General features: G+C 44.3%; 1 protein-coding gene across 12 annotated transcripts in view; it reads left to right on the top strand.

The window, feature by feature from the left end:
- LOC106576236 (myotubularin-related protein 5) overlaps positions 1-21,172 on the top strand; it is a 73,606-nt gene that overhangs the window by 34,419 nt on the left and 18,015 nt on the right. For 5 of the 12 annotated variants that reach the window (XM_014153285.2, XM_014153291.2, XM_014153289.2 and 2 more), the window contains 22 exons: positions 2,654-2,786; positions 2,976-3,099; positions 4,129-4,242; positions 6,963-7,040; positions 7,295-7,408; positions 7,662-7,790; positions 7,894-7,992; positions 10,293-10,503; positions 10,773-10,885; positions 11,083-11,232; positions 11,513-11,581; positions 11,703-11,861; positions 12,043-12,335; positions 12,551-12,723; positions 12,998-13,071; positions 14,778-14,970; positions 15,080-15,207; positions 15,428-15,603; positions 16,955-17,091; positions 17,294-17,501; positions 17,923-18,137; positions 21,023-21,160. In XM_014153285.2, the coding sequence (XP_014008760.1) occupies positions 2,654-2,786; positions 2,976-3,099; positions 4,129-4,242; positions 6,963-7,040; positions 7,295-7,408; positions 7,662-7,790; positions 7,894-7,992; positions 10,293-10,503; positions 10,773-10,885; positions 11,083-11,232; positions 11,513-11,581; positions 11,703-11,861; positions 12,043-12,335; positions 12,551-12,723; positions 12,998-13,071; positions 14,778-14,970; positions 15,080-15,207; positions 15,428-15,603; positions 16,955-17,091; positions 17,294-17,501; positions 17,923-18,137; positions 21,023-21,160 (3,228 nt within the window). The remainder of the gene's footprint in view (positions 1-2,653; positions 2,787-2,975; positions 3,100-4,128; positions 4,243-6,962; positions 7,041-7,294; positions 7,409-7,661; positions 7,791-7,893; positions 7,993-10,292; positions 10,504-10,772; positions 10,886-11,082; positions 11,233-11,512; positions 11,582-11,702; positions 11,862-12,042; positions 12,336-12,550; positions 12,724-12,997; positions 13,072-14,777; positions 14,971-15,079; positions 15,208-15,427; positions 15,604-16,954; positions 17,092-17,293; positions 17,502-17,922; positions 18,138-21,022; positions 21,161-21,172) is intronic. The other 7 variants (XM_014153288.2, XM_045699878.1, XM_014153287.2 and 4 more) reach the window with 5 other exon arrangements.

The raw sequence follows: 21,172 nt of genomic DNA on the forward strand, positions 1-21,172 counted from the left end.
GTTCATTAATTGTTTATGGTTCATTGAACAAGCATGGGAAACAGTGTGTTTTATCCCTTGAAGTTATTTGGATTTTGACGAATTTTACGAGTCCTGAAAAAGGGACGTTTCGTTTTTTACTGAGTTTACTCTACCGTTCAAAAGTTTGGGGTCACTTAGAAATATCCTTGTTTTTTAAAGAAAACATATTATATTGATCAGAAATACAGTGTACACATTGTTAATGTTGTAAATGATTCTTGTAGCTGGAAACGGCAGATGTTTTTTAAAGGCCCATTATCAGCAACCATCACTCCTGTGTTCCAGTTGCGTGTTGTTAGCTAATCCAAGTTTATCATATTAAAAGGCTAATTGATCATTAGAAAACCCTTTTGCAATTATGTTACCACAGCTGAATACTGCTGTGATGATTAAAGAAGCAATAAAACTGGCCTTCTTTAGACTAGTTGAATATCTGGAGCATCAGCATGTGTGCGTTCGATTACAGGCTCAAATAGCCAGAAACAAAGAACGTTTCTTCTGAAACTCGTCAGTCTGTTATTGTTCTGAGAAACAAAGGCTATTCCATGCGAGAAATTGCCAAGAAACTGAAGATCTCGTACTACTCCCTTCACAGAACAGCGCAAACAGGCTCTAACCAGAATAGAAAGATGAGTGGGAGGCCCCGGTGCACAACTGAGCAAGAGTACAAGTACATTAGTGTCTAGTTTGAGAAACTGACGCCTCACAAGTCCTTAACTGGCAGCTTCATTAAATAGTACCCGCAAATCACCATTCTCAACTTCAACAGTGAAGAGGCGACTCCGGGATGCTGGCCTTGTAGACAGAGTACCTCTGTCCAGTGTCTGTGTTCTTTTGCCCATCTTAGTCTTTTATTATTGGCCAGTCTGAGATATATTTTCTTTGCAACTCTGCCTAGAAGGCCAGCATCCCGGAGTCACTGCTTCACTTTTGACGTTGAGACTGGTGTTTTGCGGGTACTATTTAATGAAGCTGCCAGTTGAGGACTTGTGAGGCATCTTTTTCACAAATTAGACACTCTTAGAAATGTCCTTGTTTTAAAAAATAAAAATAAAAAATTAAGTTACCCCAAACTTTTGAACAGTAGTGTGTACACACTGCATTCGGATAGTATTCAGAACCCATGACTTTTTCCACATTTTTGTTACATTACAGCCTTATTAAAAAATGTATTAAATAGTCCCCCCCCCATCATTCTACACACAATACCCCATAATGACAAAGCAATAACAGGTTTTTAGAAATTTGGACCAAAAAAAGTATGAAATATTACATTTACGTAAGTATTCAGACCCATTACTCAGTACTTTCTTTTAAGCAACTTTGGCAGCGATTTCAGCCTCAAGTCTTCTTGGGTATGACACTACAAGCTTGGCACACCTGTATTTGGGGAGTTTCTCCCGTTCTTCTCAGCAGATCCTCTCAAGCTCTGTCAGGTTGGATGGGGAGCATTACTGCACATCTATTTTCAGGTCTCTCCTGAGATGTTCGTTCGGGTTCAAGTCCGGCTCTGGCTGGACCACTCCTGTGTTCTCTTGGCCGTGTGCTTAGGGTCGTTGTCCTGTCTTCGCCCCCCCAGTCTGAGGTCCTGAGTGCTCTGAAACAGGTTTTTATCATGGATCTCCCTGTACTTTGCTCTGTTCATCTTTCCCTCAATCCTGACTAGTCTCTCACTCCCTGCCGCTGAAAAACATCCCCACAGCATGATGCTGCCACCACCATGCTTCACCGTAGGGATGGTGCCAGGCGTGACGCTTGGCATTCATTTCAAGGAGTCCAATCATGGTTTCATAAGATGAGAGAATCTTGTTTTTCATGGTCAGTCCTTTAGGTGCCTTTTGGTAAACTCCAAGTGGGCTGTCATGTGCCTTTTCCTGAGGAGTGGCTTCGGTCTGGCCACTCTATCATAAAGTCCTGATTGGTGGAGTGCTACAGAGATGGTTGTCCTTCTGGAAGATTCTCCCATCTCCACAGAAGAACTCTAGAGCTCGGTCAGTGACCAAGGCCCTTCTCCCCTGATTGCTCAGTTTGGCCAGGCTCTAGGAAGAGTCTGTGGTTCCAAACTTCTTCCATTTAAGAATGATGGAGGCCACTGTTTTTGGGGACCTTAAATGCTACAGACCTTTTTTCGTACCCTTCCCCAGATCTGTGCCTCGACACAATCCTGTCTTGGAGCTCTACGAACAATTCCTTCAACCTCATGCCTTGGTTTTTTGCTCTGACATGCACTGTCAACTGTGGAACCTTATATAGGCAGGTGTGTGCCTTTCCAAATCATGTCCAATCAATTGAATTTACCACAGGTGGACTCCAATTAAGTTGTTGAAACATCTCAAGGATGATCAATGGAAACAGTATGCACCTGAGCTCAATTTTCAGTCTCATAGCAAAGGGTCTGAATACTTATGTAAATAAGGTATTTCTGTTTTTTTTATTTGTTATAAATTGGCAAAGAATTCTAAGAACCTGTGTTTGCTTTGTTATTTTGGGGTATTGGTTGTAGGTATCTGTCTTAATGCCTGCATGTTTGATCATTTTGTTTGAAGATACATTTGATCTTTACAATCCACGCAGTCGGTCTTTCCCTGCAGGTAAAGTGAATACTGTACCTCTGTTATATTGTTGCTCTCAGGTATAGTGAACGTCCTGTATCTGTTCTGTGCTGCTCTGACGGAACACAAAATCCTGTTCCTGTCCAGCAGCTACCAGAGACTCACAGACGCCTGCAGAGCACTACTGGCCATCATGTTCCCCCTCAAATACAGGTGTGTGTGTGTGTTTTTTCATTGTAAAATAGGTTCATAGATGTCTTTTTTTAATATAGTGAATTTACAGGGATTTGATTAACAAGATATTGGTCTGTTAGTTGAAGTAATTTTGTGATTTCCTCATCATGTCATCTCCTAATCTGATTCCTGATAAATCTGATTTCCTCTTGTTTTCCCTCCCGTCAGTTTTACGTACGTCCCCATCCTGCCGGGGAAACTCCTGGAGGTGCTCAGCACGCCCACGCCTTTCATCATTGGGGTCAATTCTTTCTTCCGTTCCGAGACCCAGGAACTGGTGGGTAGCATGACCGTATGTTCCAATCTACAATACTTATTTTTGATTTATTTTCTATATCATGTTTATATATTCCGTCAGTGTATGCATTTGTAAAGCCTATTTGATGCACGTAAAGACCGTCTTCATTCTGTGTTGCCCCCCCCATACTTTGACAGCCTGCGGTACGATCTTGATTATTGGATATGATTGTCAGTTCTCTGGCCCTCTTTCCTTATCTATAATTCATCTCACTCAACAACCCAGACCTGCTGTGTTTTAGCCATCTGAAACCTCTTTTAGATGAAATGCCTCTCAGTACTAACACAACGGTCTTTGTAAACCATGCCAAGGTACATTAGCAATATACCTGACATGTAACTTAAATATCTTCATTCTATATCCAGTGGATTGTTGGATGACTTTGAAAGTTTCCTTTTGTTATTAAGGACAAACTAATGATTAAGATGAATAATACTAATATATTTATTTTGTATATCGCTTTTCATTAGTTATCTCAAAGCTCTGAGGAAAAAAGAATGCAAAAGGATATTCAATAAAAACAAGGTACATTTAGAATGAAGGCAGGTAAAATAGCAGTAGTGGGCTAGGCACTAAATACATTTCAGATTGGGACTAGGACTATGAAAAGACAGTCATTATAGTGTCATGTTTCTGAGGTCTAGGTTAGTGTGCGTTAAACTACATGTGGTCCCTCACCATGCTTTGTTATGTAATGACTTTTAACAACGTACTGCCTGTCTGTATAATATAGTATACTATACAGCCACATGGCTCTGATAGATCGATTTGATGATGGAGTGTAAGGGGTGAGAGGTTATCGCCTTGGCAACCCAACTGCCTGTTAAAAGGTAAATTTCAGTGCTGCAGTAGGTAAAGTTCTGTAATGAACAGCTGTTGACCGACGTGTCTGTGGCTCTGTCAGTCACTACTGTTATCACTCAGCACACTTAGCCTCATGTACAGTATGCAGAACAGTGATCTATTACAAGAGTAATCAAAGATATCGCACTGACTGAGCCGTCCGTGTGTGTTGTTCTACAGTTGGACGTGATCATCGCTGACCTGGACGGAGGCACGGTGACCATCCCGGAGTGTGTCCACATCTCCCTGCTCCCCGACCCCCTCCTGCAGCAGACCCAGACCGCCCTCTCCATGGTAACCACCGTGACGACAACACTCACACCTCACCGCAACACCCTCCAGACTTCTACACCTTCACTTCATACAGCTAAATCAGTCACCAATACCAGTACAGCACGTTAACCAAACACAGGGACTCCCACTATGCATTACCCTGAACCATGTACAGCTATAGTGGTTTAAGCACAGCATCACATTAAGATGTTGATTTACTACTTCTGAACCAACTCCTTTTCTAAATAAGATCAAGTTCCTTACTGTAATCGAGCTTCTCACTGCCAGCACAATCTGGAAATTCCTCTTGTTCAGATAAGATCCATGTTATGTAAAACTAATCTGATTTCCTGATTGGGCCTGCCTATCATTGGTGTCTGCGGCCGGTTTATGCTTTTGTTCCTATGTGGAGGAGAGCCATGCCATTGCTTTCCCATCATTAGCTATAACAAACAAATGGTGGCAGATCTTATTCAGATTTTATTTATTGAATGATTCTGGTTGATATTGTAAGCAATCATGTGTTTGTGATCAAAGTAATTTCCCACAATCTTAAATTCGAATTGTAAGGTATCGGAACTACCATTACACACCCCTATAAAACAATATCATATTTTACAATATTGAAATTACCCATGAGACACAACTATAAAAACAAAGTTATGAACAGTTCATGAGGATATGTCTTTTTTTTTTGTTTCACTATTGGTGTGAGTTGGCACGTGCAGAGCTTACTGTAATACACAGTAGTCCAATAAAGAATTATGAAAGAATGGATATTCCCATCTTCAATGAATGAAATGATACTACAATCTGCAGCCAAAAGAGGAGTTATTTGTTTGCCTGTATGACATTGGCATTGATTCCCACAGTCCAAACTGTGTGTGTTTGTGTTATCGGAGTTGGACCAGAGGGAGAAGATGAATTATAGAATCTGACATGCTGTCCCACATGAGAAATATTTGGGAACATATTATTCCCTAGATAAAAATGTCTTCCTCCCCTCATTTCTTTATCAGGATAAGAGTCAAGTTGTATGTTTTAATATGAAGGAACATTTGATATGGACTGCTCAGAATATTGCCAGACAGACATTGCTCGGAACTGCATACTTCATTAGCTTTTTGGCACTTTTCTTAACTGTTATAGAAGAAAAAACATTTTGGGTTGTTTTTTGACACAAGTCCGTGGTAAATCTATATTTTAGTACATGTGACAGTATACAGTGTTTATGCTTTTGTAACTCTCCAAGGCTGTCTGTCTGATGCCAATGGGCTTTATCTCAGGCTGGTCTCTATGATCTCAATTGGCTGGAGGGCATGAAACATGAGCCATACTCAACCTGCACGGTTACTAGCCAATCTGTTACGGCTAGACTGAACAGGAGAGGAGGGACAAATGAGGAGGGAAAGGGGGGAGAGAGGGAAAGCAAGAAAAGGCAAAAGAGGAGCGAATGAGACGGGGTTAGGCTGTTATTGTGTCCTCTCGGTCAGAGGGATATTGAAAAGGAGCTGCTCCTCAACCAGTATACTTCCCCCTTCTCCTTCATTACCATGTTTAAACATTCCTTGGTGTTTGATGAACAACACAGTGGAAAGAGCTAGGTACCAGCCAATAAATGCTCGTAAGTAATGGGGATTGTAAAATTGTTCCATCTCAGAACAACCAGTCCTGTGATGGGACCTGACCATTCTACAATACATTATACAGGCCTCTCCCACTTCCCTCTGTTCTGTCCTCCTTTCTTTTCTTCCCCCTGTCTCCCTCTGTCCTAACTTGTGTGGGCCATAGACTTGTAGTGCTGGCCCGGTGACCCTGCATGGCTGGAATGAGACCAGAGCCCTGTAATGCAGGGAGAATTTCACTGGAAGTGCTAGTCCTTTGTTGTGTCCTGAGTCAATAAAACACGTTATGTGCATGTGACGTGTATGCACACATGCTTCCTTCCATAACCAGTGAAGCACAGTGTGTGTGCTCGTGGGGTCCATTCTGTCCTGCATTTGTCTGTCTTCACTGTCTTCACTGTCTGTCTGCACGCACTGTCTGTCTGCACGCACTGTCTGCACGCACTGTCTGTCTGCACGCACTGTCTCTGTGCAGCGCTGTCCAGCCTCAGCCCCCCCCCCCAGCCGGCTCACATAACAGGCCTGAGTCTAAGTAACCTTCACCCAGACCAGCACAGAGAATAATTGCACTGCGTGAAAAGCGATAGCTTTTGCAACTGGAGGGATAGGTAACTTTTCCAGATGATTAAACAAATGATGTGGTTGGTGGAGTGCAGTTTGTGTGGAGGGGGGTGGTGGGTGACGGTTGTTGCAGCGATGCTTCTAGAGATAGTTGGGCAGCAACCGTTGGGTGTGGTCTTATCTGGGTACTCTGCTGCTCTCTTCATGATTAGCTGAATTAATTCACCTCACCATCCCCAAACATAAATAGGACTGTGAATAGGAGATTCTGCAGCTAATTTAGTTAATGGGTGTTTGCTGCTTAGTCTGAAGCCTCATCGGTCTCATTTATGAGAGGGGCTTCCAAGAATTCTCATCTTCTTAAAAGCTTCTGACAGCGTATTGTAATTTAAGATTCCTGATGAAGCGGTGTCTGAAAGCCAGAATGTAGCAGCAGCTGCTGTAGGATTTATGTACTGAATAATATTGATGAACTGAACGGATGTAATGAGAAGACTGTTAAATGATATTTCTGTCCGTGTTGCTGTAATGTGACTCCTGCCATCTTGTTTGTAGGTGTTGGACCCAGAGCTGGAGATAGCTGATCATGCCTTCCCCCCTTCCTCCACACAACCCTCCACACTCAAGATCCAGGTAATGTAGAGCCCTTCTATCCTCGGTGGAATGTGTGTGTGTGTGGAAAAAGAATGAATAAAATTGCACTCACTACTGTAAGTCGCTCTGGGTAAGAGCGTCTGCTAAATGACTCAATTGTAAATGTGAGAAAGTCCCTGTCCCTTTGTTTGGGGCAATGTTGCAGCAAGGTCTCTGGATTCCTGAGCTTTCCCAGGCTTGCTGTCCCATACTTACCCCTCAGTATGTTATAATTCCCTGTCTGTGTGTTGCAGGATAAGGAGATCCGGGCAGTGTTTCTGTGGCTGTTCGGCCAGCTGTTCCATGGCTATCGCTGGTGTTTGCACATCATCCGGATCCACCCTGAACCAGTCATCCGCTTCCATAAGGTACGCATCACCTTCTATCTCTCTGAACTTAATTCCTAAGGTGATATATTACGTTGTGTTCATACAAGCCTACAACTAACTACGGTCTATATGAAAACAATGGAATATATCACTTGAATGTCTGCCTGGAGGAGAAAAACATTTTGCTCTAAACAGACCTGCAAACTGTTTTGAGTCTAACACTCAGAAAGGAAGAGTGGATCCCAAGAATCTCCAGCCAGACGTGTGTGTGTGTGTGTGTGTGTTCCTCCAGGCTGCGTTCCTGGGCCAGAGGGCTCTGACTGAGGATGACTTCCTGATGAAGGTTCTGGACGGTATGGCATTCGCTGGGTTCATATCGGAGAGAGGGCCGCCTTACAGACTCACAGACCTGTTCGATGACGTGAGTACCCCCCCCCCCACACACACACACCTCCCCAATCAGTGGTAAAGATGTGAAGGAAAAAGCATTCTAACTTCCTATTTTTCTTTTCCTGTGTCTACAGCTGATAGCCAATCAGGTGGAGCGTATTCGCCAGGAGGAGTGCAGCCCGCACAAAGTCATGAACCATATCAAGGAGCTGGCCGAGCAGCTCTTCAAAAACGTATGTTGTGCATAAATGTTTATTGGTTTTATTTATAGATGTAGGATCATAATTGATCACCCTTTTGTTGCTTAGAATTTATGCAGATTAGCTTTGTGATTTGCGTAAAATTCCCTGAAAACCCACACTAATGTGGTTATTTTAACGGTATTGGCCGATTTCACGCCAGCATGGCCCGAGAATATTTTTGGTATCACAGTTTTTTGGGGGAAAATCATGATGAAAGTAGCCATTTTAGGCCCTTTTTAGACCTATACTGTACATGCCTCCTATAAGACCTTATGATCCGTGAACTGTACGTGATACAGACAACATCTTGGTGTCATTATACTCTTATAGTGTGTTTTAAAATATGGGGTATGTCTTGATTCTAAAATATATATATATTTTTTTTACATTTATTCAACATTAAAACTACTATTCATATCTCAAAAGTACCCTTTTTGATTTTGTTAATTTTAATACATTGTTTGGAACTATACTCTTAAAACACAAAGTTTCCAGTGTGCTACTTTTGAAGAAATTATCCATTTTATACATAGCAATTGACATAATAGATAATTAATCAATCACAGCCTCATGTCGGATTGCACATTCAGCAAATCACCAGCAGAGGGAATTCCCTTTGAATTCATTTTCCCATTCATTGTGTTGGTGGTGCTCATAAAATGTATCATAACTTTAAAAGTAGCAGAGAGCCCACACTGGAAATTTGATGTACTTGTAGGCAATGTTCCCTCTATGCTCTGCGCGTGCGCAGCTCCCCCGGGACTGCCGCGCAGAAGAAATATCAGCTCGCACAGAGAAGCACGAGATTGAACTTCACTCAACTTTCTAGTTTCCCCATTTAGTTAACACTATCAACAAGTCAGTCCCATACTCAACACAGACTGGTGCGCCATAACCAATCAGCTGCAGTATCCCTATATGCAAATAGATCATTGCCATATATGGATCTGTGCCATTCCCTTTTAACTGGACTGTGTTTACAGCATGAGTGGTAGTGCTAGAGTAGATGCGCTTGTTTTGCATGTGTCCAGGTGTGTACATTTGTTTGCATTCTTGGCTATTAAGTGAGTTATTAGCCCAGTTATATCACATTTCTAGTCAGCAATGGTGGAGTGGTTGCTTCCTGCAAGAGCACAAAATGTTTGCAGTTCTAGACCTCTTTGAAAAGCTAGTCAGATAAAGATTTTTTTTTTTTCTGTCTTAAAGGGGCAGTGTTGTATTTTGAGAGAGGCTTGAATAAGCTAAGTAGCCAATAGGCAGAGGGTAGCATAATTTGTCTTATTCTGTGTTATAATGGTATGGGAATAATAATATATTTTATATCAAACACAACATTTTCAGTCACCTTGTCTGAAGGACAAGTGCATACAGGTTAATGGCAATCCCTACATGTTTTTTTCAGTCTCATGGAATGTTGGCCTACGTTGAACACCACACATTAGCTGCTATTGTAGGCTGAATGATAGAACAGCTATTTCCATGTTAAAATGTTATGGGATGCATTTTCTCCATTGTTTTTGATGGTAGGCCACTCTGGTACGCCTATATTATGATCAAATAGCCACAGTAACCTACATGGCCACTGTTAACTGTATTTTAAAGCAAGTCCAGCAGCCTCAGTGTTTACAGTAAACGTGCACTAGAAGTTGCACAGAATTTTCACAACGTTCAGGTTTGCGCTCAGCAGACCTGAAATGTGTTAAGTGCCTACATTTTTGGGAGGTAACATTGCTTGTAGAGTATATTGTTTAAAATTATGTCTAAAAATGTTGAATAAATTAATGTGTAAAATTATATTTCAGAATGTATCATTACTCCATATTTTTGAGGACACTATAAGGAGTATAATGACACAGGTATGTCTGTATCGTGTACGGTTCACAGATCATTGGGTCTTACAGGGGAGGCATGTACAGGTCTAAAAAGGGCCTGACATTTTCACTTTCAGGATTTTATAAAATGGTTTGTGTTACAATGTACGAAGAGTATCAAGCATCCTTCCTCCCAATAAAGTTTCTATGAACAATCTGAGATACCCAAAATATTTTCAGGCCATGCTGACATGGAATCGTCCTATTACACTTTTCATGTAGCCCAGGCCAGCTAATAGCCTAACCACTGATCAAGTAACATTATGGACTAAGCGTTCAAATCCTGTTGCTGTGACAATATAGGTCAAATTAAGATCCTCCATCTATCTAATGTAGTAACTACAATAACAGGAGACCACTTACCTCTTTTCCTTCTCCCCCTACACCTTTATGGTCTCCCCTTTTATTCTCCCCCATCAGGAGAACCCGTACCCTGCCGTGGCCATGCATAAGGTGCAGCGGCCAGCTGAGAGCCCTGGTCACAATGACCCCAAGAACTTGGCTATCTTCCCTCTGCTGGACGACGTTACGGTCCAGCTCTTCATCGACCATGCCGCCGCCAAGCTCCAGACCGCCCCGCCCGTGGTCAAGGCTGAGCTCAAAGGCATGGTCCCCTCCGGACCCCCACTGGGTAAGTGTGCCAAGCTGGTGGGAAAGACTGAGTGGAGGGGGTTGATGGGGATAGTGAGGGCTGGGGGGGTGGAGCAGCATAGGCATGAGATGGTGGGATTAAGTAGTGCAGTCCTCCAGTCGGGGCCACCCGACAGTCCACTGTGTTCGGACAACCTCTGTGTGACCATCTATCTCTCAGCATTGGTTTAACTGAGCTGGATTCAGTGTAGCTTCAGTGTAGACTGATGAGTGTGATGTAATAACCGCTGAGTCGTGGTGTTCCTCCAGGAGACATTGTGGACAGGCATGGTCATGTCCTGGCTAACAGCGCTCGCAGGCTGGAGGTGGTCAGGAACTGCATTACCTACATATTTGACAACAAGATGCTGGAGGCCAAGAAGGTGAGAGACAAGGCCACAACAGCATCTCAGTGCTCGGCCATTTTGGAATGATGGTGTTAACAATTTATAGCTAGTTTAGAGGTTTGACCTATATGATAGTCTAGTGATTTAAAAATATATATATTTAAATTATTTAAAAAAAATTCCATCTCCTAATGTTGTCCTGTGTCTGCTGCCCCCCCCCCAACCTCACCCAGCTGATGCCAGCGGTACTGCGGGCGCTGAAGGGCCGGGCGGCCAGGGTGTGTCTGACCCAGGAGCTCAACCAGCACGTCCTGCAGAACCGAGCTGTGCTGGACGACCAGCAGTTTGACTACATCGTCCGCATGATGAACTGCACCTTACAGGTACATGCCGACGCCACAAAAACATCTCTCTTCGACACAGTTCTATTGTAGACCGCAGCACCAGTCGGGTTCAGTACATAGAACGGCTGTATTGAAGGATTTCTGAAAGCAATAACTTTAACTCCTTGGGACTTTTTCAAAACAGTACAATGCTACCTATTTTTACACTGCAATGGAGGCCATAAAATCACACACTGAATAATGGAGCCTAATTGGTGGCGTTTGCATGACTGACATTGCGTGAGAGTGTGGCGATGTTGACCTCGATTCTCCTACTCAGGACTGCTCCCACATGGATGAACACGGTATTGCAGCCATCCTCCTTCCCCTGGTCACGGCCTTCTGCAGGGTAAGTCCCAAAAAACAATCCCTATTCAACACAAAATAAACTAATCATTGTCCTTTATCATAGCTTTAAAGTGGTCTGTTTCTAAAGCTTCTGTGTGGCCTTGTGTGTTTGTGTCTGGCAGAAACTAGGCGCGGGCATCACCCAGTTTGCCTACAGCTGTGTGCAGGAGCACATGGTGTGGACTAACATGCAGTTCTGGGAGGCCATGTTCTACAGTGATGTCCAGAACCACATCAGAGCCCTGTATCTGGAGGCAGACGGGGGGGAGCAGTCCACCGCTGTAAGAATGGACCCTGCAATTACACAACAAGCAGAACCTTTTTAAGCTAACGCTCCTGTATATTAGTATCAAACACAGCAATAAAAACACAACCGAGGCCTTTTCCTTGATAATGGTACTTAGTCCTTGGAGTACATCCATACATTGACCCCATCTGACCTTTCCCCTTCAACCCCCCCAGTCTCGCGGTCAGCAGGAGTCTGGTCCAGCAGCAGGAGGTCAGGAGCTGCTGGGTGCTCTGGAGCTGGCGTCAGAGCAGAGCAGGCTGTGGCCCACGCTCAGCAAGGAGCAGCAGAGTGAGCGCGTGCAGAAGGAGGAGAGCACAGTGTTCAGCCAGGCCATCCACTACGCCAACCGCATGTCCTACCTGCTGCTGCCCCTGGACACCAGCAAGAACCGCCTGCTCAACAGGTCCGGGATAGGGGACGTGGAGAGTGTTAGCAACAGCTACGTCACCAACAGGTACACCAACAGGTGGGGGACGCACGCGCGTACACACACAACAACGAGGTACACACAGACAGGAAAACATACCCAACAGCTTTCTCACTAACAGACATGTTAAAAACAGCTTATCAAACGGTGGGCAGCTTTGTAACATCTTACAGTGGAACCAGCAACAAGACTTTATCTTTGAAGTTCAAGCTCATATTGGTCGTTCCTAAGATGCCTTTGTTGTTTTTGTTTAGCATTGCTGGCAGCATGGCAGAGAGCTACGACACAGAGAGCGGCTTTGAGGACGCTGAGAGCTCTGATGTGGCCAACTCTGTGGTGCGATTTATCAACCGCTTCGTAGACAAAGTGTGTAACGAGAGTGGGGTGACCAACGAGCACCTCAAGGCACTACACACCATGATACCAGGTAGGAATTTCCATTTTGTGTTTTTGGTGCTCATGTTGTGAACTTTCCTTGACAGATCAGGGTTGTATTCATTAGGCACTAAATGGAAGAAAAAGCACTGACGGGGAGGGATTCCCTGAAATTGTCCAATAAGAAACACTTGTTTTAGTTTTCCATTTCAAAGCGTTTTGCTACTGTGTTCTCTAATGAGTATGACCCAGGTTTTCTCAAGAGTTCAAATTGTGTATTAGGAGAGAGTTTTAATCAGTTTCTCTCTCCCCCTCCTGTTCCACAGACATCGTTCAGATGCACATCGAGACGCTGGATGCAGTCCACAGGGAGAGTAAGCGACTGCCACCGATCCAAAAGGTAACCAATTCCTTATTTTACATTACGCTGGACAAAAGCCACGCAGAGCCCAGGCCAGCCCCGCCCAACCCCCTCTCCACCAATCACTGCAGTTCAGTGTCACAGTGCCACGCCCACGGCAGGTACGTCTGTCCCAGCGACAGCACCATGTGTAACTCACACTAATACGTCTGAGCAGTGCATGCTGGGTTGATGTAGTTCCCCTCCTCTCAGAAGCCGGGGTCTCGTTCAGTTGGAACTAAATGGGAGAAAATGTTTTGAAAAGGAGGGGGTACTATCTGACTTTGTCCAATACGAACAAGAATGTGGATTTTCTGTTTCATTACATTTTCTCCAGTTGGTGCCTATTGAACATGAACCTGGTAGATGACAACAGCCTGAGCAGTGCATGCTGGAGGTTGTAGTTCTCAGTGACCTGGTTGACTACAGCCTGTGTCACTGACTTGTGCCTTCAGACAGAAGGGTGCAGTTTGCTCTGGTTGTTCTGTGTTGTTTTCTGCCAGCAGTTGGAGAGGGATGGTAGCTTAGCACGGCATCATTGGCATGTCTATTTTGTGTTAATGGCAACTAAGCAGTGTCCTAGCATATTCATCAACCAAGAGCTCAGGGATGCCCTGTATCAGATATCAGTCCAATTGGATCTCACCTTTTGTGAGTTTTCTGTGTTTATCCCATCTTATAATACCTCAGAGAACGCCCCACCTCCCAGAATGCTCTAGATTTTTTTTCTGCGTGAGCGTTCATATCATATGAATTCCAGTTAAATCCTCTCCCAATGAGCTGGACCCAGGGTATTAGCTGTTGCACAACAGATTATGAAATGGGTTACGAAACGAGTGCCTTAATAAATGTTATATTATGAGTTGAGCTGCTCTGTTTGGTGTAGTTGCCCCAGCATAGGCCTCTCCAGGGTCGCTGGGGACAGGAAATGATGTCAATGCCCTCAGCCAAATGGTCTATAGGTCTTTAACAGAAACTAGACCTGCCACTCTTCATACTTTGAATACCTCTCTATACATCCAAGAATGCTGTTAGATGATTTTGTGAGAACAATTTGAGAAAATACAGAAAAGGTTGTAAACATGTTACCTCTTTCTAAGGGGAAAACCACTCAAAATTGCCATTATATGATACCAGTCTTAAGATATTTGAATGGTTTCATATCCAACTTTATAAAAATAACCACATAAACGTGGCTGTATTTTCCCTTCTGCTTGTTTTACTTGTTGAGCATCAGGGTTGTCTTTGCCAAGATCCCAGCAGCCAGTTGAGATTTAGGCAAACCGTTTGTTATGTAACATTAACAAAAATAACAAATTGCAATCAAATGTCTCCATTTTGATATCTCTGTTTTCAACTGTCTGTCGGGTGATACATTTGTGCTTCAACATGCATCTGGATTGGCGTGTGCCATTTGTTGTGGTGAATTTGCTCTAATTTGGTTTGAAATATAGAACCACCAATGTAAGGATGGCTTATACATTTGAGTTATGTTGGACATAAGGCACTAACAGCTCTTCTACTGTCTCTCTCTTTCCCCCTCATCCTTACCTACCATGTCCCTCTTTTCAATCTTCTTACTTTTCTCCTTCCATAAATTATCAACTCTTCTCGTTTCTTTACCCCACATCTACCTCTCTCTTCTTGTCCCCAATCTCCTCCCCCTTTCCTCTTCTCTCCTTCACTCCTCTCTCTCCGTGCTGCAGCCTAAGCTTCTGAGGCCCATTCTTCTGGCGGGGGAGGAGCTGGTGATGGACGGCATGCGGGTGCACCTGATCTCAGACGGCCGGGAGGAGGCCACGGGGGCCTTGGGGGGTCCACCCCTCCTCCCTGCCGAGGGGGCCATCTTCCTCACCACCTACCGCCTCATCTTCAAGGGCACGCCCAACGACCCGCTGGGTAAGAGGGTGTTGAAAACACAAACATGCACACGCGTTAGCAGTAATACACACACACACGCACACACACACACACTTTCTCTCTAACCCTGAGTGTTGTTGCTGTGCAGTGGGTGAGCAGGTGGTGACGCGGTCGTTCCCCATCGCCTCCCTGACAAAGGAGAAGAGGATCTCTGTCAGTCTGTCCATGGACCAGTTCATACAGGAGGGTCTGCAGCTACGCTCCTGCACTTTCCAGGTACACCTCTACCCTCCATCCTGCCATCCTCATATCCATCACCCTACTGCCTAAACACCAGGCCCCTCGGCCTTCATACCTTCTCCTCCCTCAACCCTGCTACCCCCCCCTTCCACACACTCTCATTCTGCATCGTAACGCTCTCCATTTAAAGTTTGACAGAACACTCATTCATTTGTGTTTTTCTGACACTCCTAATATCGCCCTCCTCCTCCTGTAGCTGCTGAAGATAGCGTTTGATGAGGAGGTGGCGTCGGACCTGGCCGAGGTGTTCCGGAAGCACATGCACAAGCTCCGCTACCCACAGCACGTCCAGGGAACCTTCGCCTTCACCGTGGGCCAGAGTGGCAAGACGTTGGTCGAACACAAGACCAAGGACAAGAACCAGTCAATAAAGTAAGACAAGACCGATATAACACACACTCACGTCAACCACAAGAACCCAAAACGACTCTAAAAGGAAACGGGAAGAGCATACACACGCCAAACACATTTCAACACATTTCAACACACATCAACATTGTATAAAACGTCAGTACCGTTCCAGTTTTATCGTCAGTCAGCAGATTATTAGTAATGAGAGAGTGTAAATCTGTAAGACGTTTCACTCCGCTCACATCCTCCAGGTCAAGTACAGAACATCCCATTTTAAAAAGTGCTAACTCACTAAAGGATGTGGGTCACAGATGACACCCCAGCACTGTAATGTGAGCTGAATATCAGGCCTGCCCGAAGCAGCAGCCTCTGGAGATATAGTAGTCCACATTATTGCCCTATATTTCATAGCCGTCCTGACAGTAGAGAATATATCCAAACCTTGGGTGTTTTTATCTGACGGTCTCTGGTTTAAAGTCAGTGTTTGGTGTGATGTATTAATAAAACAGCATTCATAGACCTTCTGCTTGTGAGTGTAAATGCTTCAGTGAGTGTGAACCCTTGTTCTTGTGTAACCACCAATGGGCCATATATCATGTAGACTGTTTAGTTCTGCTGGCTGCACACTGACTTATTCCAGGCCTGGTCAGTACAGAGGAATGCAGCTTCACATCCTACAGTCTATTCTGTCCACTGTCACTGCCAGTAGACCCCCAGAGTCCCCTTATACTTCATCCCTCACTCCCTCTCTCACTCCCTGTCACTCCTTTTTTCCCCCTCATCTGGGGTATGGAAAGAGCACAAGCTCTCACAGAGAGCTGGCTTCAATCTGTTGAATAATGCAGCAGTGGAAATAGTAATGGCTCTTCCATGTTTGTCCCTGGTGTTTCCATCTCCTCCCCAAGTCGTCACGCCACTAAAAGACTCCCTTCATTCACTGATATTAACCTCACAACAATGCGGGCCCAACCCCCCTGCAGCACTGAGCAGCCTCAGCTAGCAGTCTTTTAATGCATTCATTAGCTTTAATTATGCATACAGACTACCACCAAGTCTGCATTAGGGATGTGCCTTGGATTTAATGGACTGGTACCTTTTTAAATTTCTAACCAGGGTTGTATTCACTTGACATGAAATGGAAGCAAACAGGCCAAAACAGGGAGGTGCGATCTAAACTTGTTCAATAAGAAACACTTGTTTGCATTTTCTGTTGCAAAGTGTTTTGCTATGGTGTGCCCAAAATGAATATGACCCAGGAAGTAGAAGTCATAAAGTTTAGCTTTAACTGAAGTGAACTATGTTTTGAACCCTTTTATGTCTCTCTCTTCCCTCTACTCCTCCTCTTACCTTTTCTCCCTCCACCCTTCCAAAGAACACTTTCCAAAAACCTCGTGAAGAGCGCCAAGAGGACGATCGGTCGACAGTATGTGACCCGGAAGAAGTACTCACCTCCCACCTGGGAGAACAGGAGCAGCCTGCAGTCAGAGCTGGACGAGGATGAGCTCTCCGGTAGGCCATGTTGATAACTCAAGTAGCAACGTCGAGGTTTAAAATCCACGCACTCCCATTGACATAAATACATGTTTTATGTAAAAGTCTTGAGTTGCCGTTTAACTTTCAGCAATTAAAATGTTGAATGGTCTCTACAGTGTTTGACCTGATGTAGTAGACCAGTGTACACTGTCTCTGACTGTCTGTGTGTCTGCTACAGTCTCAGAGGAGTTGGACCAGGGCTCCCTCACCCTGTCTTCCACCATCCGCTCCTCAGACAGACAGACCATGAGCAACGTGGTGGAGCGCGCCTGTTGCCGTGACTACCAGCGGCTAGGACTGGGCACGCTCAGTAACAGCCTGACGCGCTCCAAGAACGAGCCCTTCCGCATCTCCACCGTCAACCGCATGTACACCGTCTGCAGGAGGTCAGTTCACGGTCCAACCGCAGATAGAACATGTTTTTACAACGGGTTCACCGTCAAATCTCATGTGGGACTCCCAAAAAACACTCCCATTCAATACTCTTCATTTTTAGGGAATCTCAATTGCATGTGGTAGGTTTATGGTCAAACCGTATATGGACCATATTGCACGTAACTTCCTGAGTTTAGTGTCTAAGTTTTGGATTCTGGTTGAATGTACACGTTTGATCCTTGACATTTATATAAATCAACATTCAGTCGTTTTACTTTGATGCAACTTGATATGCAGAGTGGGCCAATGAACAAACTATATTTAAACACATGACATTATCTTGTGGTCATGACATTCTGCAGTGACATGAACAGAATGTCATCTCAACCCTAACTCCCTCTGCTCTATCTCTCTCTGTCTGTGTGTTACCAGTTATCCCGGCCTGTTGATCGTGCCCCAGAGCATCCCAGACTCCACCATCCAGCGCATCTCTCGCTGTTACAGACAGAACCGTTTCCCTGTGGTGTGCTGGAGGAACTCTCGTACCAAGGCTGTGCTGCTGCGCTCTGCAGGCCTCCATGCTAAGGGAGTGGTGGGCTTCTTCAAATCCCCCAATGCCCCCAGCGCCGGTACGACACACACTAAAAGTTAGTTAGATGGTGTTTTTAAGGGAGTGACTGGGGATGTTGGGCTTTGTTTAGGAATAATAAAACACGGCAAACCACTCCAAAGCCAGCTACAGTTGAAGTCGGAAATTTACATACATTTAGGTTGGAGTTACTGAAACTCGTTTTTCAACCACTCCACAAATTTCTTGTTAACAAACTATAGTTTTGGCAAGTCGGTTAGGACATCTACTTTATACATGACACAAGTAATTTTTCCAACAATTGTTTACAGATGGATTATTTCCATTATAATTCACTGTATCACAATTCCAGTGGGTCAGAAGTTTACATACACTAAGTTGACTGTGCCTTTAAACAGCTTGGAAAATTCCAGAACATGATGTCATGGCTTTAGAAGCTTCTGATAGGCTAATTGATGTCATTTGAGTCAATTGGAGGTGTACCTGTGGATGTATTTCAAGGTCTACTTTCAAACTCAGTGTCTCTTTGCTTGATGACATGGGAAAATCAAAAGAAATCAGCCAAGACCTCAGAAAATAAACTGTAGACCTCCACAAGTCTGGTTCATCCTTGGGAGCAATTTCCAAATGCCTGAAGGTACCATGTTCATCTGTACAAGCAATAGTACGCAAGTATAAACGCCATGGGACCACGTAGCCGTCATACCGCTCAGGAAGGAGACGCGTTCTGTCTCCTAGAGATGAACGTACTGTGGTGCAAAAAGTGCAAATCAATCCCAGAACAGCAAATCAAAATCAAATTTATTTGTCACATACACATGGTTAACAGGTGTTAATGCAAGTGTAGCGAAATGCTTGTGCTTCTAGTTCCGACCATGCGGTAATATCTAACAAGTAATATAACCTAACAATTTCACAACAACTACCTTATACACACAAATGTAAAGGAATGAATATGTACATAAAAATATACAAATGAGTGATGGCCGAACGGCATACGCAAGATGCAGTAGATGGTATAGTGTACAGTATATACATATGAGATGAGTAATGTAGGGTATGAAAACCTTATATAAAGTGGCATTGTTTAAAGTGGCTAGTGATACATCTAATTACATCAAGATGGCAAGATGCAGTAGATGGTATAGCGTACAGTATATACATAAGAGATGAGTAATGTAGGGTAAGTAAACATTATATAATATAAAGTGGCTAGTGATAAATTGATTACATCAATTTTACCATTATTAAAGTGGGTGGAGTTGAGTCAGTATGTTGACAGCAGCCACTCAATGTTAGTGATGGCTGTTTAACAGTCTGATGGCCTTGAGATAGAAGCTGTTTTTCAGTCTCTCGGTCCCCGCTTTGATGCACCTGTACTGACCTCGCCTTCTGGATGATAGCGGGGTGAACAGGCAGTGGCTCGGGTGGTTGCTGTCCTTGGTGATCTTTTGGCCTTCCTGTGACATCGGGTGGTGTAGGTGTCCTGGAGGGCAGGTAGTTTGCACCCGGTGATGCGTTGTGCAGACCTCACTACCCTCTGGAGAGCCTTCCGGTTATGGGCGGAGCAGCTGCCGTACCAGGCGGTGATACAGCCCGACAGGATGCTCTCAATTGTGCATCTGTAAAAGTTTGTGTGTTTGGTGACAAGCCGAATTTCTTCAGCCTCCTGTGGTTGAAGAGGCACTGCTGCGCCTTCTTCACCACGCTGTCTGTGTGGGTGGACCGTTTCAGTTTGTCCGTGATGTGTACGCCGAGGAACTTAATTCTCACAATGGACCTTGTGAAGATGCTGGAGGAAACAGATCCACAGTAATACGCTATATTGACGTAACCTGAAAGGCAGCTCGGCAAGGAAGAAGCCACTGCTCCAAAACCACCATTAAAAAAAGCCAGACTACAGTTTGCAACTGCACATGGGGACAAAGATCGTACTTTTTGGAGAAATGTCTTTGGTCTGATGAAACAAAAATAGAACTGTTTGGCCATAATGATCATCGTTACGTTTTGAGGAAAAGGGGGGAGGCTTGCAAACCGAAGAACACCCTCCCAACCGTGAAGCATGGGGTTGGCAGCATCATGTTGTGGGGGTGCTTTGTTGCAGGAGGGACTGGTGCACTTCACAAAATAGATGGCATCATGAGGAAGAAAATTATGTGGAAATATTGAAGCAACATCTCAAGACATCAGTCAGGAATTTAAAGCTTGGTCGCAAATGGGTCTTCCAAATGGACAATGACCCCCAAGCATACTTCCAAAGATGTGGCAAAATGGCTTAAGGACAACAAAGTCAAGGTATTGGAGTGGCCATCACAAAGCCCTGACCTCAATCCAATAGAAAGTTTGTGGGCAGAACTGAAAAAGGGTGTGTGAGCAAGGAGGCCTACAAACCTGACTCAGTTACACCAGCTCTGTCAGGAGGAATGGGCCAAAATTCACCAAACTTATTGTGGGAAGCTTGTGGAAGGCTACACAAAATGTTTGACCCAAGTTAAACAATTTAAAGGCAATGCTACCAAATACTAATTGAGTGCATGTAAACTTCTGACCCACTGGGAATGTGGTGAAAGAAAGAAAAGCTGAAATAAATCACTCTACTAATATTCTGACATTTCACGTTCTTAAAATAAAGTGGTGATCCTAAGTCAGGGAATTTTTACGAGGTTTAAATGTCAGGAATTGTAAAAAACTGAGTTTAAATGTATTTGGCTAAGGTGTATGTGAACTTTGACTCCAACTGTATATCAGTAGCAATTTAATGTGGAAGTGTAAGTCTCAACTCATCAAATACAATGAGCAAATAGACAAACACTTTAGATGCATTGAAATGCACAGCTCGTGCCCCTTATAGCTTGAGCAGCATTTTTTAGTCTTCAGCATTTTATACCCAGCATGCAAAGCTGCATAAACCAGTGGTGATTGACAGTTGTGACCCTTCCCCAGGCCCCTCCCAGGCCGACTCGACCAGCCTGGAGCAGGAGAAGTACATGCAGGCGATCATCAGCTCCATGCCCTCTTACTGTGAGCCCAGTGGCAGGAACACACTCGGCGGCTTCACCTCCACTCACATGAGCACCTCAGGTAGGACACGCA

Source organism: Salmo salar, chromosome ssa17, assembly GCF_905237065.1.
Source record: "Salmo salar chromosome ssa17, Ssal_v3.1, whole genome shotgun sequence".
In the NCBI taxonomy this organism is placed as follows: Eukaryota; Metazoa; Chordata; class Actinopteri; order Salmoniformes; family Salmonidae; genus Salmo; species Salmo salar.